At 39.9% G+C, this 22,651-nt stretch overlaps 1 protein-coding gene across 2 annotated transcripts in view; it reads left to right on the plus strand.

Moving 5' to 3' along the window:
* CNOT6 (CCR4-NOT transcription complex subunit 6) overlaps positions 1-22,651 on the plus strand; it is an 89,477-nt gene that overhangs the window by 40,335 nt on the left and 26,491 nt on the right. For both annotated transcript variants that reach the window (XM_018051626.1, XM_018051625.1), the window contains exons 3-4: positions 19,334-19,520; positions 21,439-21,524. In XM_018051626.1, coding sequence (XP_017907115.1) covers positions 19,334-19,520; positions 21,439-21,524 — 273 coding nt within the window. The remainder of the gene's footprint in view (positions 1-19,333; positions 19,521-21,438; positions 21,525-22,651) is intronic.

Here is a 22,651-nt window from a genome sequence, read left to right on the forward strand (position 1 = left end):
GGGTAAACAGGAGAGGAGGGAGACCCAAGTAGATACAGCAGATACTGAATGGTGGCTCTGAGGCCATCACTAGAATCACTTATATGTCACTCATTCATTTATTGAAACTTTGATGGGACAGAAGATTTTAGTAATCCAGCAGACTGTAGGAAGAAATTCCTTCAAGAAGGTACTTAATCAAACCTTGATAAATACAAGGGAGAAAGCTTGAACTGTTCGTCATTTTTAAGATTGTCTTAACCAGGAATCACAGAAAGCATCCTTAAAATAGCTGACTTTAGAGTTAATGATATTAGGAGAGAGAGGAGTTAACAACATCTCAGGAAGAGGAGACATGGAGAATATAAAATACGACGGAAGTCTCTGATCCCCCTGTTACACTCCTAGAAATCACAGGCATGTGACCATTCAAATATAGCTTTATTAATTTCTTTTGCATCCTTTTAGAGTCCCTCTGTGTATATACAAAATAAGTTCTTGTTCCATCCCTTATTTTTAACTCAAAAGGTGTAGTACAATATATACAACCCTGCACTGTGCTTTCTTTTAATGTAACGTGTTTTAGAGAGATTTCTTAACATGTATATAGATAACTCTCCTGTATGTTTTAAACTCCATAATATTCTGTCACATGTGTACTGTAATTTCAGTGTTACAGCACTGATGTCTGACAAACAGTGCTGTAGTAAATATACTTGTAGGTGATTTTGTATTTCTGCTAATAAATCTACAAGTCAAAGGGTATATGCATTTATAATTTTGACAGATATAACGTAATGATTGGATGGGAAGAAGAATAAAACAATGATTTCTTACTCTTTCACTATAGGAGTCAAGTGTAAAAGTGAAGCATGCAGTTAAAACTGTAAAGAATCTAAGCTTTAATGTTTTGTAGAACTTAGCTTAACTATAGAGGGATTTTAGAAAATCTTTTGTAGCAAAAGGAAACAAAGTTTGAAGGTCTGTATTTCCATTATTTTTTCATTTTTTCTTTTATTAAATCGAATTTAAACAAGCTTTCAGTCTGTTTTCATTGCTTTTTATATTAACATATTAATGTGATACAATGGTAGTCATGCTAGGTGATAGAACTTTGGTTTTTTAAAAAATGATGCCGTGTTACCATGTGGTAGAGCTACTTAGTTCAGTTCAGTCACTGTTGTGTCCGCCTCTTTGCAACACCATGGACTGTAGCTCTTAGTGTTAGAGCACAGACTAAAACGTAAGTCCCCTGACTTGAACGCATCATTCTTTTCTACATCACACTGTGGTGGTCATTTTATTTTCAACTAACATTGTCATCTTTCTCTCAATTTTTGTGTTTTTCCTAGTACTTAGTTTTTGTCTTCCCATTCTCAAGTTCTAGGCTTTTTACCTTGAGCTATAATCTTTTGCTTAAATCATATCTGTTTAATTTGAACAAGCTGCATCTTTCTGTTGCTATTAGGACATGAATTCCTTCACACAAGAGTTCAGCGATGTGTATATATACCTTCGCGATTGCATTTTCCTTTATGAACTGAAATTTTTGTTAACTCAAATGCTTGGTGCATTAAGTTCATTTTCTCCCTCGCCAATCCTGCTATTTTTAAACTAAGCATTATTACTGTATTTAATCTGCCAAGTGTTTTCCTTAGCACCCTTTGTGTATTTTAATCTGGTCTCTTTCCTTCTTTTTAATCCAATTTGCAAATCTTAAAACTGAATCTTCCTTTTGTAAGCTTGCAGTTTCCCTTGCTAGAAGCCTGAAATCCTAGTCTTGAACTTCAACAGGAGTTTTGACTGGAGAAAAATTCAAATTACCACCGTTTCCAATTATAGTTGATTCTCATTATTCCCTGTAGTTCTGTATAACTACCCATGTTCTGTATAACTACCTGAATTAGCAAATACTGAACTGTTACTCTCAGATGGAATCGTTAGGTTCCTAGCAACCTCTGGTGGTGATATTTCTGTCAGCTGATGGTACATAAGCTGTTTGATGTGTGTTTCTATTTAAAGACAACTTATTTAATGTATGTTGTCACTCATTAACATTAAACTCATGACCAGCAACACTGTAACTTGTGCCTGAAGGAAGCTTATCTAAGGCATATCATACAGCCTTGTGTTTAGCACTACACTTAGGGGCTGTTATCACTCATAAAGCAAAAAATGCAAAAACTGGCAGCAAATAGTGAAAAAGATAACTTGTACTTGTTCACATTGTGAGATCAGTGACAAGAAAGAGTATTGCCTGTTGGACCTCAGCTGGAACCTTGGGCAACTCCAGTTTTTACTACTCTGTGCTTATTTGTGAATGACTATGAAATTGTAAGAATTGATTTGGCAATTAGAAATAAATTTGAAGTGAAGTGAAAGTTGCTCAGTTGTGTCCATCTCTTTGCAACCCCATGGAGTGGGTAGCCTTTCCCTTCTCCAGGGGATCTTCCCAACCCAGGGTTTGAACCCAGGTCTCCCACATTGCAGGAGGATTCTTTACCAGCTGAGCCACCAGAGAAGCCCGAGAGTACTGGAGTGGGTAGCCTATCCCTTCTCCAGCAGATCTTCCTGACCCAGTAATTGAATCAGGGTCCTCTCCATTGCAGGCAGATTCTTTACCAGCTGAGCTATCAGGAAAGCCCAGGGAATAGGCAGATTTGCAAATACAGAATCCAGGAGTAGTGAAGATCAGCTGTAATACCTGATTCTTCTAAAATATTAGAGTTTCAGTCGAGATTTCTTCCTTGATTGATCTCAATCTGCAAATGGGAGGTAGTAATTTCTCTGTAGATAATCCTAATTATAACACCCATAAAAGGTGTCCTTTTCATTATAGGGTACGGGAATGCAAAAGTAGGAAGTCAAGAAACACCTAGAGTAACAGGCAAATTTGGCCTTGGAGTATGGAATGAAGCAAGGCAAAGGCTAATAGAGTTCTGCCAAGAGAACGCACTGGTCATAGCAAACACCCTCTTCCAACAACACAAGAGAAGACTCTACACATGGACATCACCAGATGGTCAACACAGAAATCAGATTGATTATATTCTTTGCAGCCAAAGATGGAGAAGCTCCGTAGAGTCAGCAAAAACAAGACCAGGAGCTGACTGTGGCTCAGATCATGAACTCCTTATTGCCAAATTCAGACTTAAATTGAAGAAAGTAGGGAAAACCACTAGACCATTCAGGTATGACCTAAATCAAATCCCTTATGATTATACAGTGGAAGTGAGAAATAGATTTAAAGGACTAGATATGATAGACAGAGTGCCTGATAAACTATGGATGGAGGTTCGTGACATTGTACAGGAGACAGGGATCAAGACCATCCCCATGGAAAAGAAATGCAAAAAAGCAAAATGGCTGTCTGGGGAGGCCTTACAAATAGCTGTGAAAAGAAGAGAAGCGAAAAGCAAAGGAGAAAAGGAAAGATAGAAGCATCTGAATGCAGAGTTCCAAAGGATAGCAAGAAGAGAGAAGAAAGCCTTCTTCAGCGATCAGTGCAAAGAAATAGAGGAAAACAGTAGAATGGGAAAGACTAGAGATCTCTTCAAGAAAATTAGAGATACCAAGGGAACGCTTCATGCAAAGATGGGCTCGATAAAGGACAGAAATGGTATGGACCTAACAGAAGCAGAAGATATTAAGAAGAGGTGGCAAGAATACACAGAAGAACTGTACAAAAAAGATTTTCACCACCCAGATAATCACGAGGGTGTGATCACTCACCTAGAGCCAGACATCCTGGAATGTGAAGTCAAGTGGGCCTTAGAAAGCATCACTACCAACAAAGCTAGTGGAGGTGATGGAATTCCAGTTGAACTATTTCAAATCCTGAAAGATTTGGAAAACTCAGCAGTGGCCACAGGACTGGAAAAGGTCAGTTTTCATTCCAATCCCAAAGAAAGGCAATGCCAAAGAATGCTCAAACTACCACACAATTGCACTCATCTCACACGCTAGTAAAGTAATGCTCAAAATTCTCCAAGCCAGGCTTCAGCAATACGTGAACCGTGAACTTCCAGGTGTTCAAGCTGGTTTTCGAAAAGGCAGAGGAACCAGAGATCAAATTGCTAACATCTGCTGGATCATCGATAAAGACAGAGTTCCAGAAAAACATCTATTTTTGCTTTATTGACTATGCCAAAGCCTTTGACAGTGTGGATCACCATAAACTCTGGAAAATTCTGAGAGAGATGGGAATACCAGACCACCTGACCTGCCTCTTGAGAAACCTTTATGCAGGTCAGGAAGCAACATTTAGAACTGGGCATGGAACAACAGACTGGTTCCAAGTAGGAAAAGGAATACGTCAAGGCTATATATTGTCACCCTGCTTATTTAACTTATATGCAGAGTACATCATGAGAAACGCTGGACTGGAAGAAGCACAAGCTGGAATCAAGATTGCCAGGAGAAATATCATTAACCTCAGATACACAGATGACACCACCATTATGGCAGAAAGTGAAGAGGAACTGAAAAGCCTCTTGATGAAAGTGAAAGAGGAGAGTAAAAAGTTGGCTTAAAGCTCAACATTCTGAAAACGAAGATCATGGCATGCGGTCCCATCACTTCATGGCAAATAGATGGGAAAACAGTGGAAACAGTGTCAGACTTAATATTTTGGGGCTCCAAAATCACTGCAGATGGTTATTGCAGCTATGAAATTAAATGACGCTTATTCTTTGGAAGGAAAGTTATGACAACCTAGATAGCATATTAAAAAGCAGAGACGTTACTTTGCCAACAAAGGTCCGTCTAGTCAAGGCTATGGTTTTTCCTGTGGTCATGTATGGATGTGAGAGTTGGACTGTGAAGAAGGCTGAGTGCCGAAGAATTGATGCTTTTGAACTGTGGTGTTGGAGGACTCTTGAGAGTCCCTTGGACTGCAAGGAGATCCAACCAGTCCATTCTGAAGGAGATCAGCTTTGGGATTTCTTCGGAAGGAATGATGCTAAAGTTGAAACTCCAGTACTTTGGCCACCTCATGCAAAAAGTTGACTCATTGGCAAAGACTCTGATGCTGGGAGGGATTAGGGGCAGGAGGAGAAGGGGACGACAGAGGATGAGATGTCTGGATGGCATCCCCGACTCGATGGACGTGAGTTTGGGTGAACTCCGGGAGTTGGTGATGGACAGGGAGGCCTGGCGTGCTGCAGTTCTTGGCGTCGCAAAGAGTCAGATACGACTGAGCGACTGAACTGAGCTGAACTGAGTTATACCTAATCTCTTTGCTAATCATCTCTTTGTTTTCAGGGAGCACCAAGGAGATTCTTTCTGTTTCCTGGTATTTAGAAATTAAGAATTCTCGGCACTTTAGAATGAATTTGCCTATCAAAACAGGGCTCTTAAGTTAGACCGGGATAATCCCAGTGTTTCTCAAGTCACTATAAACTGCTTAAAATTGAATGCAAATTTTTAAGTGCTCATGAGTATGTTCAGTTTTTATAGAAAATTAAATAGATATCATCAGAACCTCAGAAGGTCTGCATTCTTTGAGCTCTGTCAGAAAATTAGGAACCGTAGTTTGCTGAATAGCCTAGTTCTGTCAGTAGAGATTTACCTTTCTCTGCAGTATGTTGCATTCTTTTGCTTTTATACCTGTTGATTTTTAAACCAACATTTTTTCCCAAATGGAGTATTGTAATGTATTGAAATTTGTTTTTTTCCTCTTATTTTGGTGACCATCTTTCCATATCATTGTATATAGCTCTACCACATTCTCTTTAATAGCTGCAGCGTATCATTGTGTATATGAGTCATAATTTAAGTATACTCTATTAATGATCATTGGTTATTTCACATTTTCCCCTACTACCAATAGTATATATTTCTTGGTATTCTTGAATATATTTTTATAAGATAAACCTCTAATTGTAGAATTGTGATAGGGCAAAGAATATTCAAAGTTAAAATTTAGTAGCTATTATTACAAGATTGGTTTAAAATATGGTTGTATTTTTCCCATAATGAATGTGTGTTTCCCTCTTAGCCTTGCCAGTACTGGGTATTAATCTTCTTATTTTGCTATTTGCATTGATAGAAATGTTTTATTTAGATTTGTATCTCTTTTATTACTGAAGTGAACTCTGTAAAATGACTGACCCTTTGCTTTTTATTGATTAAGTTACTTGTTCTTATCTGTTGTTCATTTTCCTATTGCTGATTGCTATTTTGATTATGGAGCTCACATAAAAAAATCCCGAGGTTGGGAACTTTGTCTTATTACCATTCTGTTTCCACACCATACTAGTCACTAAACGTTGGCTGAATTAATGGATGTTGTCTCTTTAGCTGCCAAACATGTTGGCAACTCCACCATATACAGTTGAGCCTTGAACTTGCCTGTTTGAACTTCATAGGCCCACTTAGGTGCAGATTTTTTTCAATAAATGTGTACTGCAGTACTACACCATCTAAGGTTGCTTGAATCTGAACAGAACTGCACGTTAAGAGGACTGGCTGTAAGTTATGTGTGGGGGACTCCGCATTGTTCAAAGGTCAACTGTAGAGGTTATCCCTTCACTTACCTAGGACTCCTTTCATTTTTTTCAGCATTCTTTTGTAGTTCTTAGTACACTTGGATTCTGCACTGTGTTGTTGTTTTTTTGGGTCAAATTTGTCCCTAAGTGTTAACATAAGTTTGATAGATAATTAATATGTAACTGTGGATAATTCTTCAAGAGATGGGAATACCAGGCCACCTTACCTGAGAAACCTGTTTGCAGGTCAAGAAGCAACAGTTAGAACTGGACAACGGACTGGTTCCAAATTGGGAGAGGAGTATGTCAAGGCTGTATATTGTCACCCTCCTTATTTAACTTATATGCAGAGATCATCATGTGAAAAGCTGGGCTGAATGAATCACAAGCTGGAATCAAGAGTGCCAGGAGAAATACCAAAAAACTCAGATATGCAGATGATACCACCCTCCCTTATGGCAGAAAGTGAAGAAGAACTAAAGAGTCTCTTGATGAAGGTGAAAGAGGAGAGTGGAAAAGCCGGCTTACAACTCAACATTCAGAAAAACTAAAATCATGGCATCCGGTCTCATCACGTCATGGCAAATAGATGGGGAAACAATGGAAACGATGACAGATTTTCTTTTCTTGGGCTTCAAAATCACTGCAGATGGTGACTGCAGCCATGAAATTAAAAGAGGCTTGTTCCTTGGAAGAAAAGCTATGACCAACTTAGTAAGCATATTAAAAAGCAGAGACATTACTTTGCTGAGAAAGGTCTGTCTAATCAGAGCTGTGGTTTTTCCAGTAGTCACGTATGGATGGGAGAGTTGAACCATATAGAAAGCTGAGCACCAGAGAATTGATGCTGTTGAACTGTGGTGTTGGAGGAGACTCTTGAGAGTCCGTTGGACAGCAAGAAGATCAAACCAGTCATTCCTAAAGGAAATCAATCCTGAATATTCATTGGAAGGGGTGATGGCTGAAATTGAAGCCCCAGTCCTTTGACCACCTGATGCAGAGAGCTGACTCATTAGAAAAGACCCTGATGCTGGGAAAGATTGAAGGCAGGAGGAAAAAGGGATGACAGAGGATGAGATGGTTGGATGGCATCACTGACTCCATGGACATGAATTTGAGCAAGCGCTGGGAGTTGGTAATGGACAGGGAAGCCGTGCTGTGCTGTAGTTCGTGGGGTTGCAAAAAGTTGGGTACGACCTAGTGACTGAACTGAACTGAATTGTAAATGCTGCAGTTTTAAAATTTCAATTCCTCATTGTTCATTGCTAGCATGCAGATATACAGTAGATATTTTTGTATATTGATCTTTGCTGTACAACTTTGCTAAAGTCACTTACTGGTAGCATTTTTATAGATTCCATAGGATTTTTTTACATAGATGATTTGATATTTGCAAATAAAGATTTTTATATCTGCCTTTTAAATTTTTCTTGTCTTGGAATAGCTAGAACCTACGATATAATGTTGAATGGTAGTGGTGAGAGTAGATACATTTGCTTTGTTTCTGACGTTAGGGAAAGAATTTATTTCTTTATCACTAAGCTTCTTGTAGGTGCCCTTCATCAAGATTGAGGAAGTTCTTAGTTTACTGAGCATTAAAATTTTTTTGTGTGTGTATAAGAGGATTTATTTTTATTAAAATTAAAATTCTTATATTTATAGAGGATACATGCTGTTTACAGTTATTGTATGATATTGGCTATAATCTCTGTGTTGTGCAGTCCATCCTTGTGGCCTTTCACACAGAAGTTGGTGCCTCTCACCCCAATATTGCCCTCCCTTCCCACTGGTAGCTTCTAGCTTGTTCTCTGAGTCTGTGAATGAACCACCTTTTTATTATTACACTAGTTATGTTTTTTTTAGATTCCACATATAAATGATAGTGTACAGTATTTGTCTTTCTCTGTCTGACTTAACTCACTTAGCTCAGTACTCTCAAAATCCCTCCATGTTGTTGCAAATGGCAGAATTTCATTAATGGCCAAGCAGTATTTCACTATATATATATATATATATATATCCATTCATCTATTGATGGACAGTTAGGTTTCTTCTGTATCTTAGCAGTTGTAAATAATGCTGCTATAAACATTGGAAAGCATGTATCTTTTGGAATTCGTGGTTTTGTTTCTTTTGGATATATATCCAGGAATGGAATTCTGGGTCCTGTGGCAGTTCTATATTTATATTTTTGAGAAACCTCATATGCTTGTCCACAGTGCCTATATCAGTTTACATTCATACAGCATTGTAGAAGGGTACCTTTTGCTCCTCATCCTTGCCAACATTTCTTATTTGTGTTCTTTTCAGGGATAGCCATTCTGACAGGTGTAAGGTATTTCATTGTGGTTTTGATTTAAGAAGAAATAAATGAATTATTCTGAAGATAGTTATCCCATTTTCTGAAACATGACATGATGGGGAATTCATAATTCAATAGTCAGTCATTTTTAAAAGGTAATGAATACTGCTGACCTTGACAATATGCCCCTTCATCTTTTAAATTTGGCTGACTTTTTTCATTTCACACTATTCCTTACTAATCAGATAATTTAGTTAATTTTCAAATAAATCCACTCAAACCTATCTTGTTTTTCCTTTTATGCTCAGTCTTTGTCCGATTAGAAATATTTGAGGGGCTTCCCTGGTGGTCCACTGGTTAAGACTCCATGTTTCCAATACATGGAACTCAGGTTCAGTCCCTGGTTGGGGAACTAAGCTCCAACATGCAATGCAGTACAGTGAAAAAAAAGAGAGCGAGAAAGCGAAATATTTGAAATGAAGAGTAAAGAAGGTAAAATGCAAGACTGTAAGACATGGGAAAGTTGAGACTAGTCTGATTAGACAGCTTCCTTTTAAATACCCAATCAAATCCTACATTGAAATTTGCTTCCAACTGCTCTGGTCTGAATATTTATTTCCCTAAATTCATACAGCATCCAACTAGTCCATCCTAAAGGAGATCAGTCCTGGATGTTCTTTGGACGGAATGATGCTAAAGCTGAAACTCCAGTACTTTGGCCATCTCATGTGAAGAGTTGACTCATTGGAAAGGACTCCGGTGCTGGGAGGGATTGGGGGCAGGAGGAGAAGGGGATGACAGAGGATGAGATGACTGGATGGCATCACCGACTCGATGGACGTGAGTTTGAGTGAACTCCGGGAGTTGGTGATGGACAGGGAGGCCTGGCGTGCTGCGATTCATGGGGTTTCAAATAGTCGGACGCGACTGAGTGACTGAACTGAACTGAACTGAATGATAAGTGATGTTGAGCTTCTTTTCATGTACCTGTTGGCCATCTATATTTCCTCTTTTGAAAACTGTCTATTCAGTTCTGCCCATTTTTTAATCAGGTTGGGGGTTTTTTTTTTGGCTGCACTGGGTCTTTGCTGCTACTCACGAGCCTCCCCTAGTTGTAGTGGGTAGGGGCTGTTCTCCACTTGGTGTGTGGGCTGCTTGTGGTGGCTTCCCATGTTGCAGAGCACAGTCTGTAGCGCACACAGACTTCAGTAGTTGTGGTCCGTGGGCTTAGCTGCCCCGAGGCATGTGCGCTTCTCCCAGACTAGGGATCAGATCCAAGTCCCCTGCACCGGCAGATGAATTCTTCAACCACTCAACCATCAGGGAATTCCCGGTTGGTGGTTTTGATACTGAGTTGTATGAGCTGTTGAATATGTTGATGTTAATGTTAATAATATGTTGGTAGGTCATAACATTTGCAAATGTTTCCTCCCATCGAGTAGGTTGTCTTTTTGTTTGATCAGTGGTTTCCTTTGCTGTGCAAAAGCTACTTAAGTTTAATTAGATTGCATTTGTTTATTTTTGCTTTTATTTACTTTGAGACAAATCCAAAATAAAAAATATTGTTGTGATTTATGTCAAAGAGTGTTCTGCCTATATTTTCCTCTGGGAGTTTTTCAGTATCTGGTCTTACATTTAGATCTTAAATCCATTTTGAGTTTATTTTTGTACTTGGCGTTAAAGAATGTTCTAACTTCACTTATTTACATGTAGGTCTCTAGTTTTCCCAGCACCATTTATTGAAGAGATTGTCTTTTCTCTGTTGTATACGCTTGACAGAGAAGGCCTCCTTTGTCATAGGTTGACCATGAGTGTCATAGGTTCACATAGCTTGTCATGAGTGACATAGCTTGTCATGAGTGACATAGCTTGTCATGAGTGTCATAGATTGACAAAGGTTGTCATGAGTGCGTTAGGTAAAAGTCCAGGACACCAAAAAAGTGTCTAACAGGCTTTTTAATGGCAAAGCAGTACCGGGCGGGGTTCCCGGACCGGAACGAGGCAGGTCGAGGAAGTCCGTGCCCGGACCATGTTGGGGGTGGCTTTTATACGTTCGTTGAGAGGGATGGTCAGGCTAGATGGGCGGGGGTTCGGATAGGTCGCCAGGCCAAGGTGTCGCGGGCTGACAGGTCCTTCTTTGTGGCTGGGGTGGGGCGGCTTTAGCTGGTGAAGTGTGCTGTCATTGGTCCCCGGAATCTGGGAGGCTCCTTCTGTTAGGGACTTCCCCCGCCAGCGGGAGCGAAGGAGGGGTGGCCCATCATGGCCCCTGGGGTCCGGCCTTACATTCTGACCCTTTTGATAGGATAAGGGGCACCGTTATTGCTTCTGGCTACTTCCTGCTGAGCTGGGGCCTTGCTGGGGCTGAGGGTCGTGGCTGGATCCCGGTGACCTTTAGGGGGCCTCAGGGTGTCTGGACGGGAGCTTGGAGTACGCGGCTACCATCAACATCTGTCCAGTAGCCGTCTGGGTTAGCTCCCTGACCCTCCGGAAGATGATCTGAAAAACACAAGGTCTTATCGACAGGATGAGGAACAAGGCTGCCAGGGGTCTGAGAAGTGGGAGAAGCCATTTTGCCCAAGACGACTTTCACCATCCTGAGAAATCGAAACCGTCTGACTCGGCCAGTCCAAGTCTGATGCTCTCTCTCAGCTCTCGGACCTTGTTCTGAACTATCCCCAAGGCATTACGAAAAAAAAAATAAGTCTTCCCTTAGGAACTGACAGGTTCCCCCTTTTTCAGCTGTTGGCAGGTCTAGGGCCCTTCGATTTTGGAGAGCCACTGATGCCAGAGAGGTTATCTGGGTTTGTAATGCCATTAGGGAATCTGCCACCTTGTCCAGGTCTCGATTGAGGTCTGCGGACAGCTCATAGTAGAAGTGTGTGGCTGATCCCAATCCTCCTGCCCCCAGTCCTAAGGTTGTGAGTAAATTTCCTCCGGGGAGCAGGGGAGCTGCAGCTAATGCCCTCTGGCGGCAGCAGGTTGGGTGGATCTGGTCTTCCATTGCCGGAGGGTTTGGGGATAGGGGGTCTCCTCTCGAGCCGTCACAGGCCACTGTGATTAATTAGATATCGTTGGCCAGAACACAAGAGGCATTGGCTGGGAGGTACAGTATCTCAGTGGTCAAGGGCCCCATTGACAAGGTTACTTCTGTGGCATTTCGAGTGAGATTTTGGGCCTCTACCCATTTCCTGGGGATCCGTTGGGCAAGGAACGGTCGAGGTTTCAAGGGAAGACAGAGCCAACATGGGAGGTTTGGCGAGGTTTCAGTCAGGGTCTGGTAGGTGTCATTGAGGCCGGTGAAAATTTGAGATGAAAAATCTAGGGGTTTGAGCGCCTGATGAACCTGGTCTAGGAGTTTGTTGGGCTTATGATGTGGATCAGAGGCTTCAGTTGCCAACTTTCTGAGGTCCCAGTTTGGAACCAGTGGCCTGCTATGGGGTCAGGGCACTGAATACTACAGTGCTGGCATAAGGCCTTTTGCAGGAGGTCGCCATTAACCCCACCATAGTTTGGCCTCAGTCCAAACAGAAGAGAGGGAATACAGCCCCACCTGTCAACAGAAAATTGGATTAAACATTTACTGGACATGGCCTTGCCCACCAGAACAAAAGACCCAGTTTATCCCACATCAGTCTCTCCCATCAGGAAGCTTCCATAAGCCTCTTATCCTTATCCATTAGAGGGCAGAAAGAATGAAAACCACAATCACAGAAAACTAACCAAACTGATCACATGGATTACAGCCTTGTCTAACTCAGTGAATGAGCCATGCCACATAGAGCCAACCAAGACAGACGGGTCAGGGTGGAGAATTCTGACAAAATATGGTCCAGTGGAGAAGGGAATGGCAAACCACTTCAGCATTCTTGCCTTGAGAACCCCAGAAACAGTATGAAATGGCAAAAAGTGGTTGCATTCACCACCAGACTGGAATGATGGGGATGACAAGTGAACATGGGGATTTCTGACGTGTTTCAAACGTTAGCAGAGATTTTGAAAGACACTGAGTCAGGGCCTTCTTTCTCCCAGGTGGTGCATGATCACCGATCTCAGCTTTCAAATAAGTTTGAGAATTACTTCCCAACCACAAAAGACCCTGACCTGGGAAGGAACAGATCCACAACCCATCTGTGAATAAGACAGGTGAAACGACTTTGTCCTTGCTAGAAAAGGATCAGTTGCTTGAGATAGCAAATGACTTGGCCTTTAAAGTAGTTTGAGACAACTTCAAATCTCCATACATTCTGGATTAAAATCAAGGTGGAATATCCTGAGATGGCCACAAACGCACTGAAAAGCCTGCTTCCATTTCTAGCATCCTATCTTTGTGAAAAGGGGTTTTCTGCAGTGACAGCAACTGAAACAAGATTACAGAGTAGACTGGACACAAGCAGCACACGGTGGGCATCACTGTCTCCCATCATTCCAGATGGCACCATCTAGTTGCAGGAAAACAAGCTCAGGACTCCCACTGATTCTGCATTATGGCAAGCTTCTAACTGGACATGAACAACAGACTGGTTCCAGATTGGGAAAGGAATACGTCAAGACTGTATAATGTCACCCTGCTTATTTAACTTATATGCAGAGAATGTCATGCGAAATCCTGGGCTGGATGAAGCATAAGCTGGAATCAAGATTACCAGGAGAAATATCAATAACCTAAGACATGCAGATGACTCCACCCTTATGGGAAAAAAAGAAAGCAAAGAGGAACTAAATAAAGAGCCTCTTGATGAAGGTAAAATAGGAGAGTGAAAAAGCTGGCTTAAAATTCAACATTCAGAAAATGAAGATGATGGTATCCAGTCCCATCACTTCATGGCAAATAGATGGGGAAACAGTGGAAACAGTGACAGACTTTATTTTTGGGGGGTTCCAAAATCACTGCAGATGGTGACTTCAGCATGAAATTAGAAGATGCTTGCTCCTTGGAAGAAAAGCTACAACAAACCTAGTCAGCATATTAAAAAGCAGAGACATTACTTTGCTGACAGAGTCCATCTAATAAAAGCTATAGTTTTTCCAGTAGTCAAGTACAGATACGAGAGTTGGACCAAAAAGAAGGCTGAGTGCTGAAGAATTGATGCTTTTGAACTGTAGTGCTGGAGAAGACTGTTGAGAGTCCCTTGGACCGCAAGGAGATCAAAACAGTCAATTGTAAAGGAAATCAGTCCTGAATATTCATTGGAAGGACTGATGCTGAAGCTGAAACTCCAGTACTTTGGCCAACTGATGTGAAGAACTGACTGATTGGAAAAGACCCTGATGCTGGGGAAGATTGAAGGCAGGAAGAGAAGGGGATGACAGAGGATGAGGTGGTTGGATGGCATCATGGACCTAATGGACATGAGTTTAGCAAGTTCCAAGAGTTGGTGATGGACAGGGAAGCCTGGAGTGCTGCAATCCATGAGGTCACAAAGAGTTGGACATGACTGAGCGTCTGAACTGAACTGAAAGAAACCAACAAGCCATCTAGTCATGGCAGCCACTCTGTCCCTGCATATACAGATACAGGATGACCAATTCTGTCGCTCTGGTGTGTAATCACTCTTGAATAGTTCTGCACCTGTGATGTTGGTTGCCAACAAAAGTGCACATAACGTATCCTCATGCACGTATCACACAGACAAGCACTTTTGTCAACGTCAGTAGACTTTCAACCTGGATTGCATACAGCAGTGATCCTTTCTAACAATCGTGCTGTTTCATCCATTCGTCTGCTTACGGTGCTAGCCTAAAGGGAGCTCGTGCCACCTTTTGATCTGCAGCATCTTCTAAAAGTTCATGATAAATGAACTTTAGCAGCAGTCAGGATCAACTCTTCACCAATAGTAAAGGGCTTTTAGTTTTAGCAATGTAGTTAGCCACTAAGAATGATGCTCTCAGTGCAGACGCATTTGATGACATGATGGCCTTCAGTAATTGCTTCTGTTTTTCATATTTTCATGTTTATCTTTTAACTCTAAAGCCTTTTTAATGCCGTATGCTTGGTCTCCATATGGTGAAGCAGTTCTCACAGCTTCATGGCTTCTTGGATAACTGGTTGCCACATATTACATAGAGTGGCCTTGGAGAATGTGAATCACTTACTGCAATGAACCCCTAATTTAAATAGGACTCTGGTATTTAAAATACAGCTTTCTTTTTGTTAGTAGTCTTGGAGTCTTCTGCTGTCTCATCATTGGGTCTCTCGCGCTGTTCAAAGACGCTCTCCAGCAATGTTTGTGTTTTACTCATTTTGGCTGGGATTACTTTGTGGGCTTACCATAATTGACTGAGACAGTACGCAGTTCAGGAGAGAGGCACAGATGGAAGTGGTAAAGAAGATAATGGGCGGGCCACTCATGGGCTAAAGTAGTATCGAATTCTGACTTAAAGCCTGCCGCCAGATGCAGCTGTATAATTGAAGTATGTCAACTCACTTGCAGCCGTAAACCCTGACACCAGGTGCAGCTTAATTGTCACTGGCCACTCACTGGTAGGGATTTGGTAGGAGTCTGCAAGCAATTGATTTATTATAGTCTCTGTGCAGTCAAACCTCTCTGCTGATAATAATCTGTATTTGCAGCTGCTCCTCAGTGCTAGCATCACTGCCTCAGCTCCACCTCAGACTCTCACAAGGAGCTCACAGTGTAGATCCCTTGCATGTGCAGTTAACAGTAGGGTTCATGCTGCTATGAGACTCTAGTGCCACTGCTGATCTGATAGGAGGTGGGACTCAGACGGTGGTGTCAGCAATGGGGAGAGGTTGTAAATACAGATGAAGCTTTCCTTGCTACCCCAGCCATTCATCTCCTGCTGTGCAACCCAGTTCTTAACAGGCCATGGAGCAGTGTGAGGATTGGGGATTCCTATCTTAGAGGGAATGCTTGCAGCTTTTCACAGTTATGGCTGATGCTAGCTGGAGAGAACCCACAGTCTCTGGAGAGATTTTTTTTGGTCATAAATGGATTTGAATTTTATCAAAAGTGTTTTTGCATCTGTTGAGATAATCCTATGACTTGTAAAAAGATTTATTCATTCATTTATTTATTTTTGGCTGTGCTGGGTCTTCATTGCTGCATACGGGCTTTCTCCAGTTAACTGGGAGGGGGGTCTGCTCTTCACTGTGGTGCTGGGCTTCTCACTGCGGTAGCTGCTTTCGTTGCACAGGCTCCGGGGTGTGCGGGCTTCGCCGGTTGCTGTTCTCAGGCTCTAGAGCACAGGCTCTGTGGTTGTAGCACATGTCGGGTCTTCCAGGACCAGGGAATGTTGCTGTACTCTTGAAAAGAATGTTTATTCTCCTGCTTTCAGATGGAATGTTCTATATGTTTATCAACTGCGTCAGTTTGTCTAATGTGTCATTCAAAGTCTTTGTTTCCTTATTGATTTTCTCTCTGATGCCTTGTCAGTTGTTACTGTTGGTTTCTCCTTTTATGTCTGTTGACACATTATTGACCAGGGGAGTTTTTACAGAAATTAACGCCTGTGGCTGGTGATTGTAAGTGTATGTTGACATGCTCATGTTGGAGTAAATACCAACAAGTTTTTTTTGCACTTAATGTATTTATTTGAAACTTTGTACATGTGTTACTAAAGCCTTCTAATATTTCGTTAGCATGTGATAGACAGTACAGCAGGCATCTCTGCAGAGGAACAGAACATCTATTACAAACACACCATTTCACTGCTTTCCCTGGGAAGAGCAGACTCTCCACTTTCTGGCAGGATTCTTTTTTAGTCCTGTGGGTATTATTTCCTCTAGAATATGTTCTTTTATTTTACCTGATAGTTAACAAGGTGGATCTTTGAAGGGGGCTCTTTTTCAAATGAGAAATTTCTTGATATGTCATTTCTTATAGTTTTACAGTAATAAACTTGTGTTTATAATATTTAGAAGGTTGGAACAAAATCTTAATGAAACAAAATGTGAATGATAATGACAACCACAAGTTGTATAATGAACCCTTGATAAGTTTTAAGTTCTAACAACTTCACACAGTGCTGTTAATTGTACCACTCTCTAAAACTACTCTCCCTGGTCATTAACGCACAGGTAACAAAAGACATATTAATGTGTCGTTGGTCAATACTCTGTTAGTATTTGCGTTACGTGTTGAGGTGCTCCTATGTTTACAGTTGTTATAAACATTCCTGGATTGATACTTTAATCATTATGTAGTGTCCTTTTTTGTCTTTTCTAACAGTCTGTATTTTAAAGGTGGTTTTTTTTGTGTGTGATAAAAGTATTACTGCTCTGGCTTTCTTTTGGTTTCCATTTTGCGTACACTTCTTTTTTTCATTCAATCACTTTGTGTGTTATCATGAGTTCTGAAATGAGTGTCTTGTAGGTAGTATATTTATGGATATTGTTTCTGCATCCATTCATCCACTGTTATTTTTTGGGTGGATCATTTAGTCCATTTACATTAAGGTAATTATTGATTTATATATAATCAACTTTACCATTTTGTCCATGGTTTTATTGTTTTTTAGGTCTTTTTACCCTTTTATTCTTAATGATTGATGACTGTCTTTAGTGTTGTTTCAGTTACTTCCTTTTTTGTGTGTCTATCTATTTACACTTAGTTTGCAGTTAACCACGAGGTTTTTGTATAACAGTCTACATTTGGCCCCAGTAGCTCAGCAGTAAGGAATCTGTTGGAGATGCAGGGGACACAGGTTTGATGCCTAGATCGGGAAGATCCCCTAGGAAAGGGAATGGCAGTCCACTCCAGTATTCTTGCTGGGGAAATCCCATAGACAGAGGAGCCTGGCAGGCTATTTAGTCTATGGGGTCCCTGTAATTTTTTAAAATAATTTTAAAGTTATTTTTAAAATAAAAAATGAAAATTTTCAGTTTCTGCTGAAAAATCAGCTGATAGGAGAGATTTTTAAAAGTCAGAAATGGATACTGATTTTGTCCAATGCTTTCTTTTCTGAGACAACATTTCTTAAATTATATTTTTAAAATGTTCAACAAACCTAGCATTTTCTGTCACAAATCTTACTTGGTCATTATCCCTTTTAATGTATTGTTGGATTTGTTTTTGTTAAATCCACATTTATGTTCATGAGGATGTTGTTTTGTAGCTTTCTTGCCCTAGTGCTGTGTGGTTTTGGTGTCAGGGTGCTGTTGACCTCATAACGAGTAGGAGAGTGTCCTTTTCAGGTTTCTGGATGAATTCGTATAGAATTGGTTCATTCCCCTTTGAACGTCTGGCAACACTCACCAGCGCACCCATCCGGCTCCAGAACAGCCTTGATGGGAAGTGTCTCAGGCACACTCGCGGTGTGCATTTGTCACTGCCACCCTCTCCACAGCTCTTTGCGTCTTGTAGTTTGCCTTCTCTTTCGAAGATGCCTCGCTGGGTCGCTAGATTGTGGCATTGTTGTGGGGATTTTTCTGCCTACGTGTGTGTGTCTGTCTCTCTTTTGGTGGCAGCTGTAATTGGTAACAGTATAATTCACACAGTTCACCCACTTGAAGTACAAATTCGGTCGTTTTTACATATTTCGTTGTGCACCCCTTACCATAGTTCATCTGAGAGCATTCTTATCATTCCCGGAAGAAACCCTGAGTGCGTGAGCAGTCACCCTCCATTTCCTCTTAACCATGCTGTTCAACTCGAGAACTTCAGTATGAGCGTCTGTGCCGTCTCGCTCAGCTGTCTAGCTTTTGACAGTATGGAATATAATTAAAGTCACTTTTAATATCTACTAGTTGTATCATTGTTATCTCTTGTGGACTGGTCTTAATTGACTGACTTTTCATTATGGATATTATTTTACAGTTTCTTTGTGTACCTAGTAATTTTTAATTAGGTGCCAGATATTGTGGATTTTACCTTATTGAGTGCTGTGTGAACTTGAGTGATGTGTGAACCTAGGGATTATTACCTCTGCTCCTTTTGGGTGTTTTTTTCCTCTGGCTCAGGCAGTTTCTCACATGCATCTGCTGATCAGTTGGTAACTTGGGGAGGAAAGTCAAATCTCTAAACCTCTCTCTTCATCTCTCTCCTCTCTGGTACTCTGCCTTTATAAATTCTAATCATCCTGGCCTCCCTGGACATGTGCTGTGTATCCTGTACTTGGGGGAGATCAGTGTTCTTCCCCTGGAATCCCCTAACTGTGCTGAGCTGTTCAAGAAGGAAGCTCAGATAATAGTAGACCTGACTTGTTTGTTTCCCTTCCTTAACGGATCACTCCTTCATTGATGGGTGTCTGGTCTCTGAAATTGGTCGATTCATGTATATTAGACTTACTACTATAAACTACTCATACTGTTCCTTTTCATAGCTGAGGCTAATTAAAGAATAAAGTCTTTTAACTATTGTGCTCTTTAAAATAACAATGCAATCTACTGATATATTACCTTAAATGAGTTGTGGTTAGTTTGCTAAGTGGAGAGTTTATAACTTAATCCTAGCAGTGAATTGCTCTAGAATCAATAAGGTGTTGACCCCTTTCTCACAATTTTTTGTATGATAAGTTATTACTCAATAAAACTTCTAAATGTTACTTAATCCAGAGACCAAATTGTAGAGTTAATTCTTGTCCCATTTTTCTTTTTCTTTTACAGGAAAAGTAAGAAGCTTAAGCTCATCTTTGTGGTCACTAACTCACTTGACAGCTTTGTATCTAAGTGACAATTCCCTGTCCCGCATTCCTTCAGACATTGCCAAGCTTCACAATCTGGTGTATCTGGACCTGTCCTCTAATAAAATCCGAAGTTTACCGGCAGAACTCGGAAACATGGTATCACTCAGGTATACAGACCCAACTCAGTGCATAGTTATATACCCTTAAAACAAAACATTATTATATCCTTAGGAAACACCACTTTGTTAGGAAACAACGTTGTCAATTTAATGTTATTTGAACAAAATTAAACATGAGGTAAAGTTTTCTGGGAAAATTGAATGTCAGCTAATAAATCATAAGTCACGTAGATCCATTGCCTAGCATTTATTTTATTGCTGTTTTGTGTAATATGCTTCATATTTGAAACAAAATTTTAAGACGAAGTGGAACAAACAACGAGAAAGTGCTTGTGTTATTCCATGTATGCACTTATTTGTGACACAGTTGAGGTGCTTTTTCTCCACTAAATTCTGGGGCCCCTTATCCTTAATACAGGATCTAGGAAGTCATTGCCAATTAGTGATACCTTTTTGGCTGTCCCAGGGCTTCTGTGCATAATAGTAACAAAGATGGGACTTGAAAGAAGCTAGAATTAGTGATTGAATGTGGGGGACTTTAGTGTGGGGTATAGGAGGCAGATAGAATGTGGAGTCATACAGAGTTTAGATTAGAAACTTTGTCATTTATAAATTGTGTGATTTGGAGCAAGCTTCTTATAACCTTGCTGAGTGTTCCTTCATCTGTGAAGTTGCTGTAATAGGGACCCAGCTGAGATCAGCAATATTTGGGATACTGACTAAAAAGCTATTAGCAACCCTGTTTGGCAAATACTTTATTAGTAAATGGTAATTCCTGTAACCTCTGTTTTCTAAGATAGATGAGATTTACTCAAGTTGAATATAAAGTCAGTTTCTAGCTATTGTGTTAATCCTAATGGAAAATCTTATACCATTTCATATTATCTGCCTTAAAAAAAAATTCCACTGACTTTTTCTGCTGCTTTCTATCATTTGCTGCATAATAAAGAAAAGGTATAAGGACCTTGTGAGAGGTGGCTTTTTTTTTTTTTTTTAACCTCTTTTGTTTCCAGACCAGCCCTTTGACAATTTCAGGTTTGAGTATATACCATGACTTTTAATCCTCTGAACCAAATTTACTTAAAGGACCTCCTTTCCTATGTGATATATTTGGAAATAACAGGTATTCAGAATAAGTTTTTCTTGTTCATTTTATGGCTTCACCAACCTCTGGTTTTACTCAGTAGTAACCAGGCTTCTTTTAAATTCTAAGAACCAAGGATTTTAGAAGTAGTTTTCATTCACATGTAAAAATTGACAAAACTTACTATTATAGGATATTACCAGTATCTTCCTATTGGATCTTTCTTTTTTTCCTACTGAAGATGTCTTTAATAGTTACATTTTCTATGCAAAACAAATCATTAAAATAATCCGTTGTTATTAATATAGCTGCTAGTATTCATAAAGTGAAACATTAGTAAATTTGGAAAAATATTAATCATAAATTTATTATGCAGCTACAATAAAGTATTTTGTTTCGGCATGATATGATCATTTAAATTCTGTTTTCACAGTTTACACGTTAGGCAGGGTTTTCATTTCCACTTTCTGAAATATGTGTGGGAGACATCCATCTGTGCTGACCAGGGCAGTCTCTGGACTGTGCCATTTCAGAGTGTGTCACCAGCTTGCAGTGAGATACGCAGCATGTATCTGTTGAATCTCATGCTCTTAAAAAATGGGCTTATATTTTGTTGGTCTTTTTCTTTCTCATTTTTACAATAATTGATCCCCCCCCCCGCCGTGTTTTATAAATGTATGTCTTTGGCAGTTTGTGATTTTTTTGTTGTTGTTGTGTCTTTTTTTTTTTTTAACCACATGAGAAGCACTGTACTAGACATTAGCATATAATACTAAATTTATATTAAGAATTTATATCTTTATATTCCTAGAAATCATATTGTTGATTTTAGCTGTTAAAGTTAATATATCTTTTGACTTCCTGGAATTTTTACATCTACAGGGAACTCCATTTAAATAACAACCTGTTACGAGTTCTACCTTTTGAGCTGGGAAAACTGTTTCAGTTGCAGACTTTAGGCCTGAAAGGTATGACTTCCCATATTTGTGCTGCTTATGGTTTATATGTATGTCTTTGAGTCTAAAGAAGGCATGAGGGAATCTTTGCCAGGGATTTGCAGGTTCATTCTTCCCCAGAGTTCATCAGTTTGTTAGACGTAGCCCACTAGTTTTTTCTCTTTTTCACTGATAGATTGTCTGCTAGTCTTTTTATTGTTTTTTCCTCCTAGCCCAGCATTGCTTTTCTTGCCCTTATTTCAGTCACCTCTATGTTTTGGTTATACATTCTTGATGTCAGACTTTATTTCATCATGCTGTAAAACAGCTTATTTCTTTTTTTAATGTTCAAATCTCAAAGAATAGAAATTTTTACAAAGTGCAGAAAGCAGTTAGAAAATTTTGATCCATTTGAATCCTCTAATATAAAGACCAGTATTTAAGCATTTTTTAAAAAATCAAAAAAATAAAAAATAAAATTGATTGATAAGGACTTCATTAATATGTTAGAACTTGGGGACATAATTGACTTAGTAAGAAGTATTGAGAAATATTTTTTTAAACCAGCAAGGTTAAAAGTTACATGTAAGCATACGTTAATACCTGCAAAATTTTTTTTGTCACATTATGGTTCTTGACTAGTCTTGTAGATGTAACCAGCTTACTCTGTAGTTGATTCCTAAATAGAGAGCGCAGGGAGACTGCCTTCTTATCAGGTGGCTGTGACTCTGCCCTTGTACTGAAGGGGCCTGAGTTCCATCTCTGGTTGGAGAACTCAGATCCCACATGCTGTGTGTTGTACCACCCTTGCCGCCCCAAAATCACATGATTAGGTCTTCAAGAATTTTATTTCTTAAAGATAGTTATAGAATGAGGTTTTGTTGATATAAATCCATGTCATATTATAAAATTTAATGTCATTGTTCACAAAAGCAATTGGAAGAATATAAATAATACCTTAGAAATATATGTAAATCCATGTTAAACAGACATCACGTTTATAAATGATTTTTTGGAAAGGTTTTATCTATAGGGTTACACTGGGTGAGTCCTCTTAAAATGGATGTCAGGGAAATGTGAGTTGCAAAAGCCTTTTTCTGTTCTATTTCCCTATGGTAAGTCTGATTTATTCTTATTTTCCTGTTTTTAAATTTGAAAAA

This window comes from Capra hircus, chromosome 7 (assembly GCF_001704415.2).
Source record: "Capra hircus breed San Clemente chromosome 7, ASM170441v1, whole genome shotgun sequence".
NCBI classification, from domain to species: domain Eukaryota; kingdom Metazoa; phylum Chordata; class Mammalia; order Artiodactyla; family Bovidae; genus Capra; species Capra hircus.